This window comes from Quercus lobata, chromosome 6 (assembly GCF_001633185.2).
Source record: "Quercus lobata isolate SW786 chromosome 6, ValleyOak3.0 Primary Assembly, whole genome shotgun sequence".
In the NCBI taxonomy this organism is placed as follows: domain Eukaryota; kingdom Viridiplantae; phylum Streptophyta; class Magnoliopsida; order Fagales; family Fagaceae; genus Quercus; species Quercus lobata.
Genome location: NC_044909.1, coordinates 26,354,057 through 26,372,522, shown reverse-complemented (window position 1 = coordinate 26,372,522; position 18,466 = coordinate 26,354,057). Strand labels below are relative to the sequence as shown.

The 18,466-nt window shown below is 39.0% G+C and overlaps 1 protein-coding gene across 2 annotated transcripts in view; it reads left to right on the top strand.

Moving 5' to 3' along the window:
- The window catches only part of LOC115994786 (actin-related protein 2/3 complex subunit 4), a 46,160-nt gene that overhangs the window by 16,997 nt on the left and 10,697 nt on the right, over window positions 1-18,466 (top strand). For both annotated transcript variants that reach the window (XM_031119049.1, XM_031119048.1), the window contains exons 4-5: window positions 5,963-5,990; window positions 15,024-15,098. In XM_031119049.1, the coding sequence (XP_030974909.1) occupies window positions 5,963-5,990; window positions 15,024-15,098 (103 nt within the window). The remainder of the gene's footprint in view (window positions 1-5,962; window positions 5,991-15,023; window positions 15,099-18,466) is intronic.

Genomic DNA, 18,466 nt, shown 5'->3' with positions numbered 1-18,466 from the left:
TCATCAAATCAGCCACATAGGCCTCCTTATTTCAACTTAAAGCAAAAAGTTCTGGATAGCGCACACTCACGCTCTGTTTGTTTCGATGGAAAACTTTGTGTAAAGATAGTTTTCTGTATTTTCCAATGTTTAGTAGTATTAGAAAAAATGAATCAAAGGAAAACTATTTTTGGTCAATAGAAAAAGTGTGGCCTATTTTTAGAGATTGTTTTCCACTAAAAGTTTTTGGAAAACAAGTCTATCTTAGAGCAAGCTAAATAAGGGAAGTTAGAAGACTGTTTTTCATGTCATTTAGGTTGTTACTAAATATAGGAAAATGTGATATTATAGAAAACGCTTTTTGGAAAATGGCTCATTTTATAAAAAAAATTATCGCTCAAACAAATAGAGCGTCAAAGAAGTGTCCCCACACCAAATGTCCTGCCAAAATCTAATAGTAAACCTGGTCCCAACCTCAAATTGGATGTGACAAACAAAAGAAGGCCAACCACGGCTAATAGACTTCCACAAACTCACTCCATGAGGGCTAGTAACGGGAAGAGAGCACCAACCTCCCCCTTCACAACCGTATTTTACCCCTATTACTCTCCTCCACAAGGCTTGTCGCTCATTCCTAGATCTCCATAACCATTTTCCAAACAATGCTTTGTTAAAACTTCTCAAACTTCTAATAGCTAAACCTCTAGAATGAAGAGGAGCGCAAATTGTAGCCCATACCACCTCTGAGAAAATTTCGTTGAAGTTGTTCAATATGGTTTGCAACATCCATTGGGATAGGAAAAAGAGAGAAAATAAGTTGGAAGATTGGACAAAGTACTCTTAATAAGAGCAGCTTTACCTCCTTTTGAGAGATACAACCATTTCCAACCCGCTAATCTCCTCTCCATCTTGTCAATAATTGGATTCCAAATAAAACTATCTTTGACATTAGCACCCAACAGAAGACCTAAATATTTCATCGGGAAGGAGCCTTGCTTGCACCCTAGCACATCCACCATATCTGCTTTATTTGGAACCACACCCACAGGGACCAATTTAGACTTTACCTCCTTTTGAGAGATACAACCATTTCCAACCCGCTAAACTCCTCTCCATCTTCTTAATAATTGGATTCCAAATAAAACTATCTCTGACATTAGCACTTAGCAAAAGACCTAAATATTTCATCGGGAAGGAGCCTTGCTTGCACCCTAGCACATTCACCATATCTGCTTTATTTGGAACCACACCCATAGGGATTCAGCCCAGACCAGAAACAACTTCAAACCAAAACAACACCAGCCGGAGAAATAGAATCTGACCAAGATCAGCATCACATAAGACCAAGGTATCATCAACGAAGAGAAGATGGATCACTTGCAAAGAGTTATGCGTGGGACCCAACCTAATACCAGACATGAGCCTGTCCCTCACTGCCTTATCCAACATTTTACTAAAAGCATACATAACAATGATAAACAATATAGGGGATAATGAATCGCCTTGTATTATACCTCTAGAACTTTCAAAGAAACCACACGGAGTTCCATTAATAAGAATGATGAATTTAACAATAAAGATGCAGAAGAAAACCCACCTTCTCCATTTTTTAGGAAAACCACAACAATCCAATATATAAATGAGGAAACCCTAATTCACATGGTCATATACCTTCTCTACATCCATCTTACACAACACCCTAGGAACTCTTGATTTCAGCCTAGTAGCGAAGCATTCATTGGCAATAAGCATTTTGAGATTCGTAAACAATATCCCCAAGCACCATTTTCAACTTGTTAGCTAAAACTTTAGCAATAATTTTGTAACCCCCCCCCCCCCCCCTAATTATAATAGGCCGAAAATCCCGTACCTCCTTACCTCCATTGCATCAGATTTTTTAGGAATTAAGGAGATGAAAGTAGCATTCAAAATTTTCTCAAACTTAGATTATCAAAAAAATACTAAAAAACCTCCAAAAGATCGGTTTTGATAATGTCCCAACAAGTTTGAAAAAATGCCATAGGGAATCCATTAGGTCCAGGAGCTTTATCACCATCAAAATCCATGACCACCCCAAAAATCTTTGGCTTCCTCAAAAGGTTGTTCCAACCAGGCAGCCTTATCCTCAAAAATCCTAGAAAAATTCAGCACATCTGGATGAGGGTGAATGTGCTTATCTTTCGAGTAAAGACTTTTATAGAACCGAACATTACCCCCTTCAATAACTTCCTGATTTGATGTCAACACTCCATCAATATTTAAACTGCCAATACTGTTACTCCTATTAGAATTAGCCATTTGGTGAAAGAATTTCGTATTGTTGTCCCCCTCCCTTAACCTTAGCACCCTTGATTTTTGTTTCCAGCTAATCTCTTCCAACAATGCAGTCTTCTCAATTTCCAAGCTAATTATCTCCTTTTCAAGCTTCTCATCAACAGAAAGAGAAAACCTCTCCTATTTAGAATTCAGGGCATTTCAAATCATTCCATAGTTTCATTCTCTTAATGGTTACATTTCCAAACTCAATTTCATTCCACTTTATTAAGTCTCCATTTAAAGCTTTCAATTTCATTGCTAACCTGTAACTGTTCCATAGAAATGATAAGATTCCCACCAAATTTTCACCTTTCTCCACAAAATCATCCACCTGAAGTCACATGTTCTTAAAACGAAAAGGCTTTTGTCCCTTACGAATATCACCGCCCTTCAAAAAAATTGGGAAGTGGTCTGATAAAACTCCAACCAAGCGTTTTTTATGAATGTTTGTATAATTTTCCTCCCATTTTGAAGAAAAGAGGAAACGATCTATCTTAGAGCCAAACAAAGAGTTTGACCAAGTGTAGCTACCACCCTCCAAAGGCATATCCATAACCCATTAATAGAGATGAAATTAGAGAAATTATACATACCCTGAAAGAAGTGTTCCGCCCCTAAATATTCAGAAGGAAAACGAATAGCATTGAAATCACCACCCACACACCATGGCAAATTCCACAAACTATAAAGACTCGCCAACTCCTCCCACATCAGCCTTTTCTCCCTATCCACATTAGGACCATACACACCAGTGAATGCCCATTCAAAATTGTCTCCCACATTCCTAAATCTACAAGACACCAAAAATTCACCCAGAGCTTCTTCCAACTTCTCCACCACTATCCTATCCCACATTTTACCAAAATCCCACCCGATGCGCCTATTGAACTCAAGTATACCCAATTTACATGTAGACAACCCCAAAGACTTTTAATGAATCCCCGAGTGATAAGCTCCTCCTGCAACCAAATGACATTTGCCTGCCAAATTCTAATAAGGTTCCTTATTTGGAGTCTTTTATCCTTCTCATTCATTCCCCTTACATTCCAAGAGATTATCTTCAAATTCATTGGGACACAATCACAACCCTTTCCCTATTGGAACCTCTTGCTTTACTAGATGCGGAAAGCCCTTTCCCTATTGGAACCTCTTGCTTTACTAGATGTGGAATCATAATTAATAGAGCTCACCAAGCTCCTTAACTCCCTTAAACCCTTACCTCCTTCCTTTGTTATTTTTCTCAAAGCATTCTCTATAGCCCTTTGTCTAATTTTCTCCTCAACATCCAAGAGGAAATTAGATGCAACTTCTTCCAAACCTTCAACTGGAGTCTCCAAAATAGAGTCCAAATTCCTGAAACTTGCTCTGAAACCATGGTGACATACCCAAATGATTTTTGGACTGACCATCTTCCAAAAAGACAGATAGGTTATTGACTTTTGGGGTCTCAATAGACTTAAAATATAGCTAGCAGAGTCACATTCAAGGGTTCTGAACAATCCGAACCTCGTCGATCAAATTCAACCATCTTGCCACCTTCTTTGGACCAAATCTCAGAATCTACATACTCCACCACCACTATATCCTACTCGGATTGTACCTTTAAAGGCCTCAAAGAATTTCCCAAATAATCCATGGAATTAAGCTTATCCAAAACAGAGCCCCTAAAAAAGCCTGAAAGCTATCTCTCAGTCTCCATCGGCACCACCACTCTCCTCCTATCATCGAGCTCTAAAACCCACTTGCCTAGAAAGACCCTTGATTTATTCAAGTCCACAGCATTATCAAATAAGAGTTGCTTGATCTGTTGATGTACCAGCTCACTATCAACATTGGAATTAAACTTCGTAACCACCATATCGGTGCATGTGGGGGCCGATATATGTGGAGTGGAGACTCAATCAGCATGTGTATTCTCAAGTTTCTCGTAGTTAAGCACCTTGTTGACCAAATTGGTTTTGCAGGAGGGGTTGGAGTAGAACTTTTGGGTCCAGAAAATCAAAACTAACCTTTGGTTTTTGGATCACATGTTTGCTGACACCACCTCGGTAGGAATATGAGACTTGTGGTCAGCTTGGGAAAGAGATGAGACACTCGGCACATTTGGGAGCATTACCAAAGGACTTCTCACGTGATTGGGGTGTAAAGAAGAGGCTGGAAACTGGGCTTTTGAATAGACCCACTATGGCCCAAGAAGGTGCCCCGAGGCATCCAAGCAGGTTTTATTATGGGCTTGTTCTCTTTAGCAGAAGCTGGCTTTTTAGCAGGAGCTGGCTGGCCACTGGGCTTTAAACCCACTTCCTTGAACTCAGAAAAAACAATAGCCCACTTCCCTTCAGGCCCATGTTCCACACGGAAACAAATATCCAAGGTCAACTTCCCTTTAATACGATTAGTAAAAATTCCATTTATCATCGACGTAACTTTCGCCCCAAACTCATCTGTTTCTTTTCCAGTAAAATCATTGCTGAAATCACGTTGATTTCTGCTAGAATTTGAAATTTTCAAAATTTGAAATTCCCAAATTTTCTCATTCCCTTTATTCACAATTCCATTGTTTTTTGGCTGCCCCTATCGCACCGCCACAGCAGGATGCTTGGGTTCACCCTTTCCAATTCCGGAATGTCCCTGTCGGAGAAGAGAATATTTTAATTTCTCCTTAGGTAAAGACCAAATCTGCACCATCCTCTCCCCAATTTTCCTTCTGCTATCACTATGGATCCTTTACGTTGTCCATGAATGAGTTCAGAAATAAGCAAAAAATTTCCATGAGCATTGGACCCCAACTAAATAATAAAAATCTTATTTCCTTCCTTAGACGATCTGGAAAACAGCACAGATGATTGTTTAGATGCCAACTCTTCCACTTTAAACAACAGCCTCTTGGCACTCTTCTTCCCCAAAGTGACAAAGCGTGAAGAATCTCAGACTTTTTGAGAATACGTAATAGATAAAAAGTACCTCCTTCGACAAAGAAAAACATGGAACCTCCCATAATATTAGAATCAAAAACAAAAACAATGAGAAGGAGAGAAAATCTGTGACTAATCTGAGGTAGCCAAGCCTCCTTCCATCCTAGTATGAGGTTTTAGCTCCAATGTTTTGTACTAACTCTGTCCCAAATTGTTGGTATGTATTGCTTACTAGAGGAACATTTTCAGCATATTTAAAGTTTTTCAATTAGCTCGGGAATCCTAATTCCAATTAGCTCGGTAATCCTAATTATTGTTTCACAAAAATACCCTTGAATTTATAAAAATACTAATAAACCTAATTAAATACTAGGGCTTAAAATAAAATGTAATTGACCAATAAAAATTACAATTGACTTCAAAATTGAATAAGACCAAAATTAAAATAAAAATTTCTTTGTGCTTCTTGCATCAATTTACCATTTGGGTGTATGTGCGCCCTAAATATGGGGCACCTCACCATTATGTTTGTCGCATAAGCAAGACGTGAATGGAAAAATAGATAGAGTGTCTAAGTTGTTAAACTTTAAATATTGGAGGGTATAAAAAATGCAAATTTACTATATATGTGCGTGAGGGCATGCTGTGTGCCTATATATGTATTTGCCCTGCATTGATTGATTTGGTTTGGTTTGCTCTTCCTGTTTATTATGGTATGTTACATCTAAGGTTTTTAATCTTCTCTATGTTTGCAGGACCAGTCCGGAACTTCTCCTAAATCCTGTAAGAACAATGTTGTTGACATTAAATTTTTTGCGTCTTTTTCCCTCTTTCCTTCTTAATTCTTGTTTTTATGTTGAATTGATGGAATGTTTTAAGTGATTAGCACTGCTGTCAGCAGTCCAAAGATTTTGTTGAAACTGTTACATTGATCTCTGTGTAACCCTTCATGTTGGAGGAACTTAAATAAGTTTTAACTCTAACCTCCTTTGCTAGTAAACTTTAAGATGTGGTTTTTTGTTGTTGGTTCTTGCATTGAAAAGAATTAATGTTGAGGAGAATTATTTTTGTGTGATATTTTCATCTTTTATTCTTTGGCAGTAGGGAAGGCAATAGAAGGTGATGATTCTCTAATCATAGATTTCTCTTATCTGAAGTCATTATTTTCTGCTTCATCTCACAGTTGCCTGTTCTTGGTTCACCATATAACTCTCCTACCTAATGTCATGTCACATTCATAAAAGTGTAATCTGTTTGGGCTACCTTATTGAAAGGAATTCTCCCCATTGATCAATGATCTTAAATAGGTTCACATATGAAAGAAAGTTAGGCACCTACTCTTGCATAAACTCTTATCTTTTGTAAGTTTCTGTTATTGTGGCCTAGCCTTTGTATGTGCTGGGGTCTCAAGTTTAGAAGCCTATAGAGAATCAGCTGGGCAAGAGTGAGTCTCAGGGTTTGACGCCGTTAGTGAGATAGGTAGGTGAGAGTTCAAGTGGTGATGGGAAGTTGCTGATGAGAGCTTTTGGTGCTCTAGAGACCGGAAAAGACTCGGTGTCAAGGTGTAGCTCCGCCGCAATTAATCTCGATTCCGTCAAGGCTGATTTTTCAATGGTCACGGGCTCTGACGCTGAGGTAACCCATGGAATAGTTAACTGAAACTCTGGGTTCACCAGAGAGGTGGTGGTTAGCTCGGCAACGGCAGCGATTGAATCTCCGATTCTAAAAGATTTGTTGCCAATCCTTTGTCGGCATCCATGGGTGGTTCAAAATCGATTTTCTCCTCTTTCAGACTTGGGTAATGGGGTGGAAGTTGAGTTTGGGGAAAGGGAAGATCATGAAGAAGCTTTTGGTGTGAGTAGTGAATAGAGGTGTAGCCACCATGATGATACGACGCAGTAGAGGTCAGTGGATTCTGTTGGGGAATTTCAGACAGATTCTGGGCTTCTCCTGCTACTGTGGGAGGCCAGTGGGGTTGATGACCATGGTTGTGGTAGTGGAGAGAGATAATTGTGTGTTGGAGTGTGACCCTCTGTCTCGGTGGGAACCCAATGATCTTAGAGAGTTGTTGCTGGTTAAGATATTGTAGAGGGAACTTAGGTGACAGAAATTGGGCCACATTCGAATTGGGTGTCCCAATTGATGAAGAATTTTTGTAATATGGTGGGTTTTCCGATTGTGAAACATGAAGCTCAATGTTTGGCTCTATTTCGTCTTCTTGAACTAGAATGTCTCAAGGTGACCAAAGATGAGGTGGCAAAGCAAACTGTTAACCCAAGGACATGAGGTCTCAGAGAGCTTAAGGGGCTGATTTCTTCTGTTAATTATGATGGTTTATCCTCTAAGAGCAAGAACAGAGTTTCTTCTAATGTTGTGGGGGGTGTTGGTAATTTTAAATGAATTTGCATCTATTGTCTTGGAATGTAAGGGTGCTCAACAATCCCCGGAGGAGAGAGGTTTGTAAGAATCTTCTTAAAGAGTGGAAGTGTGATATTGTTTGTTTCCAGGAAACAAAAGTATCTTCTATTGATGCTTCTTTTGTTTAGAGTTTATGGGGTAGTCCTTTCATTGATTGGGTGGTGTTGGATGTGGTCCAGTCTTCAGGAGGGGTCTTGCTGATTTGGGATAAAAGGGTTTTTGATCAATGGATGTTATGGTTGGATAGTTTTATGTCAATGTCTTTTTGAGAGGGGTGGTGAATGGTTTTGTTTGGGCTTGTACAGGTGTGTATGGCCCTAATGATGATGGTTAGAGGGCTGTTTTGTGGGAGGAGTTGTCAAGGGTGCGTGATAGGTGGACCATGGCATGGTGCTTGGTAGGTAACTTCAACATTATTAGATACCCGAGTGAGAGACTTGGTTGTGAGTCTTTTAGCCCAGCTATGTTTGCTTTTTCGGACTTTATAGAGAGCAATTACTTAGTTGATCTACCGTTAGAGGGTGCTTCTTTCACTTGGTTTAGAGATTCTGGAATATCCTCTATGTCGAGAATAGACAGGGCTTTGGTATCTTTTGATTAGGAGGATCACTTTGGGAATGTCTCTCAAAGGGTGCTTCCTCAGGTTATTTTGGATCATTGTCTGCTTTTGTTGGAAGCTGGTAGGATTCGTCGAGGTCGTTGTGCCTTTAAATTTGAGAATATGTGGCTAAAAGTTGAGGGTTTAGTTGAAAGAGTTCAGCAATGGTGGACTAGGTACTGTTTTGTGGGCTCTCCAAGTTTTGTTTTGGCCCAAAAATTAAACGCTCTGAAAGTTGATCTGAAAAAATGGAATAGGGAGGAGTTTGGGGATTTGGCCTTTGGAAAGAAGAGCTTACTGTTTGAATTATTGAGTTTAGATGCTAGAGAAGAGTTGTTGGGTCTTTCGAATGAGGATCAGAATCGTCGTATTTAGATCAAAGGTGACAAAACATTTGGCTTCTATGGAGGAGACTTTCTAGAGACAAAAGTCTCATGTCTTGTATGTGAAGGAGGGTGACAACAATAATCGTTTCTTTCATAGGTTAGCAAACTCCCATAGAAGAGCTAACCAAATTAAGAGGATTGAGGTGGATGGTATTCTATATGAGGATAAGTCTGATGTGCGATCTCAAGTAGTTCATTTCCATCAGAAGTTTTATGAGGAAACCGAAGTGGGGCGCCCTACTATGGATGGATTAGATTTTGCTTGTATTGAGGAGGAAGAGAGGTTGTCCTTAGAGAGAGAATTCACGAAGGAGGAAGTCATACAGGTCCCAAGGGAGATGGAGGGGGATAAAGCCCTTGGTCCAGAGGGGTTCACCATGGCTTTTTTTCACAAATGCTAGAGTGTTGTGGAAAAGGATGTTATGGATTTTTTTGAACACTTTCATCAACACTCTGTGTTTGAGCGGTGTATGAATGCTTCTTTTCTCACTTTAATCCCTAAGAAGAGTAATGCCGTTAATATTAAAGATTTTCGTCTTATTAGTTTGGTGGGCAGTGTGTATAAGCTGCTGTCAAAGGTTTTGGCTAACACAATGAGGGCAGTGTTGGACAATCTCTTTTCTGAGTCTCAAAATTCATTTGTTGGTGGAAGGCAAATTCTAGATTCAATGCTCATTGCTAATGAGTGCCTGGATAATAGGTTGAAGAGTCATTTGGAAGCTCTCGTGGTTTGCGACAAGGTGATCCTCTATCCCCTCTTCTGTTTCTTTTGATAATGGAAGCCTTGAGCAGAATTTTGAGGAAGACAGAGGAGAGCAATCTTATTCAGGGTTTTCTAGTGGGGGCAGTGAATTCTGTCGGTATGCGTATTTCCCATTTATTGTTTGTGGATGACACTATTTTATTTTGTGATGCTTCTAGGGTATAACTACTCTCCATAAGGCCTTTATCTTGTTTTCAAGCTTTTACGAGGTTGAAGGTTAGTGTTGGGAAAAGTGAGATCGTACCTGTTAGGGAGGTGAATAATCTAGATGTCTTTGCTAATATTCTTCGGTGTAGAGTGGGTAGTTTGTTTATTATGAAATATTTGGGGATGCCTTTGGGTACTTTGTTTAAGACAGCTTCTATTTGGAACCCTATTTTGGAGATGGAGAAGAAACTATCAGTATGGAAGCGGCTCTATTTATCTAAGGGCTGCTCATGTTATTAAAGAGTACTCTCCCAAGTCTCCCAACATACTATTTATCTCTGTTCACTATTCCTAAGGCTGTGGCTGCAAGATTGGAAAGTATCCAGAGGAATTTTCTTTGGGGGTCTTCACAAGGGTGTTTCAAATACCCTTTGGTTGCTTGGGAAAAGGTGTGTTCACCCATTGAGGTGGGCGGTTTGGGGATAAGAAATGTGGTGTCTTTTAACCAAGCCTTATTAGGGAAATGATTGTGGAGATATGGTTATGAAGTTACTCATCTTTGGCGGAGAGTTATCTCCACTATATATGGAAAGGGTCAAGGGGGGTGGAGCACTAAAGTTTGCAGGAGGGCTCATGGATGCAGCCTTCGGCGTAGTATTCATGAAGGGTGGGAGAACTTTTCTAAGCATCTGTTGTTTGTAGTGGGTGATGGTACTCGTATCCGTTTTTGGCATGATAAGTTGATTGGTGATAACACCCTTAAATCCCTATATCCTGAACTCTATGTGTGTTGAGCTAACAAGGAAGCTTGTATTTCTCAGGTTTTATGGCTTCTGGAGGGGGGAAATGTTAGAGTTTTGAATTTGAGATTTTATAGGGAATTTCAAGATTAGGAGCTAGCTGCATCTTATTTTCTTGCGTTTATTCGACCTCACATCCCCCGGGGTACTAGAAATGATGCTCTTTGTTGGCGTCTCAAAGGTAATGGCAGGTTTGATATCTGGTCTTTCTACCATGGGATTCGGGATGCTCAATGTTCTATGTTGCGTTGGAAGGGTATTTGGAAATCTAAGGTTTCCAAGCGAGTGACTTTCTTTTTGTAGATGGTTGCTCATGGTTGGATTCTTACTTTGGATAATCTCATGCTTAGGGGATGTTCTTTGGCGAAGTGGTGTTGTTTGTGTCGTTGTGATGGGGAGTCAGTGGACCACTTACTTCTTCATTGTCCTATTACACATACATTATGGATTTATATGCTTCAGGTTTTCAACATTTATTGGGTCATGCTAGACTCGGTGGCAGGTTTACTTTTGTGCTGGCATCAATGGCTTGGGAATCATACTTCGAATGTTTGGAATTTGATCTTAGGTTGTTTGATGTGGATTGTTTGGTTGGAATGGAACCGCTGCTCTTTTGAGGACACTAAGAAGATGTTGGAAGAGTTAATTGTTCTCTACTAGCGTAATCTTTTTGATTGGTCTCATTGTTGGGGTTTTACTGTTTATTCCTCTCTACCTGAGTTTATGCTTTCTCTTAGAATAACTTCTTGATTTCTTTCTTCTTCTTGTTGGTTTTTTTTCCGTTTCTTGTTGTTCATCATCATGAACAACTTGTGTTTTTTTTCTCCTACTTATTTCATTAATAATTATTCTTCTGATTTCCTAAAAAAAAAAATAGCAAAAGCTAGGGGCAGAACTAGAATTTTATTTGGGGGGGGGGGGGAATAATAGCAAATATAAAATTGAACTAATTTAATAGTGTCATACAAGAAATATGAAGAGTTTGGGGTGAAAGCTCAAATAGTGTGAGTACATTATTTGCTTGTTTAGACCCCAATTTAAAAAAAAAAACGGCTTAATTGCTTTTAATCAACTAAGTGTGCAATTAATCGGGACTACTTCCTAGTGCATAAGCATACATAATCAACAATTGAAAGTAAAGCACAAGGAGTAAGGGAAGAGAGATGCAAACACAAGATAACACCGAGACATGTTATCGAAGAGGAAACTAAAGAACTCAGCGAAAAACCTCTCTGTGACTCTTTAAGTCGAAATGATCCACTAGTGAATAAGTTGGAGTACAAGGATACCAAAAAGACTCTCCAAATCTAATCTACCTAAAGTACTTGAGCACTCCAAGCTCTAGCTACCAGTAGACTTCTCAGGGTCTTGTCTTCACTAGCTTTTCGGATCCCGCAATACCGCCTATTTGCATCCACCAAGCCTTATCGGCTTATTTTGGCAAATTCCCAATGCTTCTTAAGCTCCAAATCACTCTTTACACTCTGAATAGGCATGAGTTTTGTTTGGGTACAAATCTCCTCTCAAGGTATAATAATGAGAGAGGGAAAAGAGAAGAGACTACAATGATTTCTCTATTGAGGATGTGTAGCTCTCTCTAACAAGGTGGGTGTGTTGTAGAAACCTTTCTAGGGTTTTCTTCTGTATAGCCTCCCTATAATTTTGTGGGTAATAAGGGTGTATATAGTATGGGTGAAGGGTATAAGAGTCACACTTAAAATCCTAGCTGTCAGTGCATTTTGCGAGTCATCTCGCGAGTTGGCCAAGTTTCGAGATGAGTCGCAAAACACACCAACTCTTCATCTTTTGGCATGTGCTCATGTGATCTTCGCGGGTTGCACCACTCGCAAGATCAACTTCTTGAGCAAATCTTCACAACTTAAGTCTAAACCCATTACAATTAAATCCCACAAAATACAAGGAAAAAAATTAATGAAATTACAACACTTTTTGTCATGAATTAAAGCCAACATAAATGTTATTTGAAAAACCATAACTTAATATTGGGCTAACTATATTTCTTTTGAATGTTTTAGGTAAATTTAAAGGGTAAAAATCTAATATTTGAAAAGTTTAGGGGGGCCAACCATATTTTTTTTGAAAAATTTAGGGGTAATTTTATAAAATTGGAAAACTTTGGACCATAGCCCCCCCCCCAACCCCAACCCCTTTTAGTGGGTCCACCCCTGGTGGAAGTGATTACCTGCTAGTTTTGTAGCTAGTTGTAAAAAATAATTGATGCCGGACCTTACCAAATTTGGAATAAAGAGGAAATTGGACAAAAGGAAAAGGATAAACCCAAAGAATTAGCCGTTAGGGGTTTGGTTGGAATCAACAGCCAATTCCAAATCTCATTTCATCAAAGTTTGATCTTGAAAATCAACATTATGAGATTAGGATGGATAATTCTATTGCTCACACTGTGATGCATATATTTTCATAAGATCAGCTTTATTTTTTCTCAAGTATTACATGACTATATCATTTGAAGTAAAAAACCCGACAATCATTAAAATGCTCTAAAGCTTTACTAATAACAAACTTTCTAGAAAGACCAACTTTCTCAAGTTCATTTGATAAACCCAAAAGTTCAAAGAGTCGGTCCATCTCAAATACCCAATTGGTGAAATTCCATCAGTCTAGCTTTTGACAACAATAAAAAAATAGTTGGCTCGAGTTTTACCATGGCTAATTGGAATTATAAGTCTCAACAAATAATTGGAACAAATACTTGGATTGCTGACTGGTCCTTAAGTTTAGATTGATCATATTGTAGGCCTTGCTGGATATATAGCGAGTGTACAACTTCTAGTTAACGCAATTTTCCTATGTGCTACAGGTTGATAAATGGACTTTTTTTTTTTGGTTTTGGTTGAAGGCTTGGGTTTAAAACTAAATCGGGTTGGAAGAGTTGTTTGGATTGGGTCAGCCTAGGTCTATTTGGGTCGGGGCGGGTAAAGGCTATTTGCCCAAAAATTGGTTGGGTTGGGTATTTGTAGAGCTTGGGTTGATGGGTTTAGTGAGGCTGACGGCTTTCAAGATTGAGGCTCTCTGATGAGTGGTGATGTGTCATGGGACAAGAGAGTGCCAATGTGGCGTTGATGAGGAGGAGATGGTGATTGAGTTTGGGCAAGGTGGATGCTATTATGGCCTTAGTGGACGATGCAATATAATTGAAGTGGGGTGGTTGAGATTCAGTCGACTATTGGTGGCTAATTGAGGGCAGCGGCTATTCGATGGGGTGGAGTACTCGGCAGCGATGAGGTTGTTATCTGGGGTCTTGGGATGTTTGGTGATGGTGGCAGGATGGCTTGTGGGTGGTTCACAGCTGCAAAATGGGTCAGTTGTGGTGGATTTCCAGCAGGTGATGGTTTTGGCTTAGAAAACTGGGTTTCTAGTGGCTGGTAAGAATACAATGGTTGTTGGGATTTTTGATGGGTTGATTCATAGTGACTTGGCAATGACGGTTCAATGGATTAACAAAAAAAAAAAAAAACTGTTTTGTTTATTTAGTATCTTCCCAAGTGTATAAGGAAGATGTTAAAAATTTCCAGAAGAAATGATTAAACCCATGTCCTCCCCACCCATCTCTCTCCCACCCACCACATACACCACCACAACCTTATTTACCACTGCCACTTTTACAACCTGTATCCTCCTTTTCACATACCTCCATACCTTCATCTTTCCCAGCCCAGTAACCTCTTTTTCCTTCTTATGCCCCTTTTTTATTCCCCCAATCTTTCTTCTTTCCTAATCAGCTTGGCCAGTTCTTCCAGCAACCACACTTTTTCCCCACCAGCCAAAAACACCTCTACACAACCTACCTACCAATTTTTTATCCCCCTCCCTCTACAAAGCCATCCAAAATTTCTCCACCCCCCTCTTCTTTACCACAACCTATTCTGCAAACCAAGCTTGTTCTTAAAGGTGGTGGAGGGGAAATCAGGTTCTTTTTTTTTTTTTTTTTTCCCAAATAGATTCAAAAGCCTGTTCTTTGGTTTTTGATGGTGGCAGGATGGACTCTTTCCATTACTGAATGCCGGGGGTAAGTTTCATGGCTCTATTCTAGTGTGTCGATTGGGTTTGGACTGGATCATTGCTTGCTTATCTGAATTAAGCCGTTGGGATTTTAGGAAACAACATTTGTACAAACGTTATTGGGAGAGCTTTAAATGTTTAGAGATTACCAGCAGATCAAATAATGGGGCATTTGTGGAAATTTCTGAATACCATAATGGGGCAGGAAGGGGTTGCTTGTGTGTTCCGGAGGGAGTTAAAAAGTTGGCTGGGCTCTCCTTGAACTGAAACTATGTGATTATTTTTTGGGAAAATTTGCATCTAGGCTAGGGAAAGAGGCGGTGGTAGGTGGCAGTAACTCCACTGGTGCTTAGGGGCCTAAAGTTTGGCAAAATATTAATATGCACGACAAGAAATCAGGAAGGGATTTACGTTTTGAGGAGAAATTTTCAAAACTTACTGGCAATTTTAAACAGGAGGAGAGATTTGGACTTAAGTAAAATCCAATTGACTTCCTAAATTAAAATAAAATTTTCTTTGCACTTACCACATCAGTCACAAATGACCTTTATAGTTTTTCTATGCCTTTACTAACCCATAGTGTTGAACTTTTGTTATTTGTTATTGCTTCACTTTTTTGATTTCTGCCCAAGGATTATATTTTATGTGTGATTGCTATTGCAGGTTTTGATATGTCGAAATGAGGCTGAGAAATGCTTGATAGAAACATCTATCAATTCACTGCGGATAAGCCTCAAGGTGAATCCAAGTTATATTTTTGATGTTTTCTTGTGCTTACAGAATGAAATGGTGGCTTGACATCATCTGTTGTTTTCTTATGCTTGAATAGAACAAATACACAACATTATGAAAGTATATCTTTCCTCCCATAGTGGTGATCTACATTTTCTAGGATAAGCTTAACTTTTGATAGTGGTCTTTTATGTGTAGATTTCTATTTAAATTATTTTTCCTTCTGTTGGCTGTAGGGATTTGTTGTTTCTATGAGTTGTTTGAATATTCAACTTTCACTTGGTTCAATCAATACCCTAGGGTGCTTAATCGAAAGTCTTTAGATAATCATTCTGGAGATAAAATTTAAGGATCGAGGAATAATATATTATCAAAAAGACCATTTCCGACATACCATTATCTCTTAAAATTTATAGTTTTACAAAAGCATTGCACTTAAATAGACTCCGTTGTATATACAGGTATATACAAGATAGATTGTAATATATATCAAGTTAAAAGTGGTGAGAATTTCAAGTTCTGTTGAAGAGGCTGTTAAAGAGATAATTTTAAAGTATTTTGATTGATCGAGTAATGGCTTGATTTCTGGTGATCGATCAAAGCAGATAGATTAATTGAGTTTTAAAGTTTGATCTCTTGGAGTGCAAATTTTGATCGATTGATTTCTTGGGAAAAACAGTCTTCTGCAAAAAATTTAGATAATGGTGTTGAGTGTCTAGTATGCTTTGTGAACATTAAAATCAATCCAAGTGACTTTCCAATGGTGCCTTTTGAAGGGCGATAACCCCCTGGCTGTAAATAGTAATCCATATTCATTTTATGGGTGCCTTTTCTCCATTTTCATTGAAATTCACTAGAATTCTTTGAGATTGCTTCATGTAGAATTCTTGATTTAGTTATCTTAGGGACAAGTTTGCAATAAATCCTTAGCAATATTAGTGTGGGGGCAAATAATGTCCAAAGAAAGCGATTAATCGTGCCTCTAAGCCCTTGTTTTTTGATTAATTCTTGCTCTTTTCATAGTTCATTGAAGAAAATTTTCCAACATACTCACAATTATAGTCTGATACTCCCCTCAAGAAAACATCTTTGAGATGTTGAGAAAAGGACTAATACCCATGATTTGTTTGAGAAGTAAAATTTTATTAATAACAGAAAAATCGAGTCACCCAAGTATACAAGAAGAATATGACTGGGGACCATACAATCCATTATGCAAATTACTTAAATCTATCAAATCTGTAATCAAACAAAGAGGTTGACTACATAAAATAGACATTTAATCCAACAAAGTTCTAAAGAAAAGAAAGTTGTAGATCAGGAATAGCTCTTTCTATATCTTCAAAGCATCAGTTATTCCGCTCTCTCTAGAGACACCCATAAAGCAATGGGGTGTGGCAATCCACATAGACCCAGTCCTATGATGCCCAAAACAACCTTGCCAACTAGCTAATAATTCAACCAGACTTTGGCATCACCCAACAAACTCCAAATAAACCGAATACCATCGACCATAACTCTTAAGCAATGGGGCAATGGAGTAATAAATGATCTACTGATTCCCCGTTACATTTGCATTTGCACATATAGCACCAATCCAAAGTTCACACGTCTTCTTCTTAAATTGTCATTAGGGCTCTCTCCCAATGAAATATCTAGGTCTTCCTTTGGGTGCTAAATTCAAGGATAAGACTATATGGAATCCTATTCTAGAGAAAATGGAGAGGAGATTGACGGGTTGGAAATGCTTATACTTATCCAAGGGAGGTAGAGTCACCCTAATGAAAAACACCCTATCTAATTTACCCACTTATTTTCTTTCTTTATTTCCTATTCCTGCTAGTGTGGCTAACCGAATTGAGAAGCTTCAGCGGAATTTCTTATGGGGCAGTTTTGGAGATGATCCTAAAATTCATTTGGTTAAATGGGCTACTGTTTGTTCTCCTATTTCTTCGGGTGGCTTAGGGATAAGGAAGATTAGACTTTTCAATGAAGCTTTACTTGGGAAGTGGCTTTGGAGATTTGGGGTTGAGGAAGATGCCCTTTGGAGGCAAGTGATAGAGATGAAGTATGGATGTGTGTGGGGGGGCTGGTTTACCAGAGCTGTGATTGGCCCTTATGGTGTTGGTTTATGGAAAAATATCAGTCAGGGATGGCCTTCTTTCTCTCGCCATATTCTGTATGATATTGGTGATGGGTCTAGAGTGAAGTTTTGGCAAGACCGGTGGTGTGGAGAGACTTCTCTTGCTGATAGATATCCAGACTTGTTCAAATTTTGCAGGAATAAGGATGCCAGTGTGGTTGAGCTTATGATGTCCACTAATGGTGTCCTCTTTTGGGATGTGAGATTCGTTAGGAGTGTGCATGCTCGGGATCTAGAGGCTATGTCCGACTTCATGGTATCTATTTATGGTTCGCCTATAAGGGGGCGAGGTGAGGATAAAATGTGTTGGATTCCTAGCAAAGTTAAGGGTTTCTTGGTTAGTGATTATTATAGAATTTTAGCTGGCACCGCTTTCTTTGGGTTTCCTTGGAAAAGTATTTGGAAGCAGAAGATTCCCTTTAGAGTAGCTTTCTTTGTTTGGACTGCTCTTTAGGGAAATGCTTGACGATTGATAATTTACGTAAAAGGAAGGTGTGGATTCTGGATTGGTGCTACATGTGTAAGAGAAATGGTGAATCGGTTGACCATTTATTTCTTCATTGTCCTTTTGCTTCAGATCTATGGTCTATGGTTTTGGGCCTTTTTGGAGTTTCTTAGGTTATGCTGCACACTGTTTTGGGGCTGTTATGGTGTTGGCAAGGCAGCTTTGGTCGTCATCGAAATGGTTATATTTGGTCCATCATTCCTCATTGCATATTGTGGTGTCTTTGGAGGGAGAGGAATAGTAGATGTTTTGAAGATACTGAGAAATCTATTCCAGACCTCAAGCTTCTCTTTTTTAGAACTTTAAGGGATTGGTTGTTTGCTTTGCAAGATAAATCTTTCCCCTCTTTTATTGATTTCCTAGACTCTTGCAATTTTTGTATTTGATTTCTTTTCCCTTGTACACTCCCTGTGCACTAGGGTGTCCCCTTTATATCAATATATCTTATTACTTATCAAAAAAAAATTGTCATTACTCAAGATTTTCCCTAGGGCTGCAGTCCACACAAAGAAAGTAACTCTAGAAGGGACCTTCGGTTTCCATATGCTTTTCCAAGGAGAAGATTTGACATTAGAATGAAGCAAAACCTGATCGAAACCACTAACTTGGAATCCTTTTCCCTAATCTGGTGCCCAACACCATATTTAGTATCATGAGCTTTTCCAAGGAAAAGATTGGACATTAGAATGAACCAAAACCTGATCGAAACCACTAACTTGGAATCCT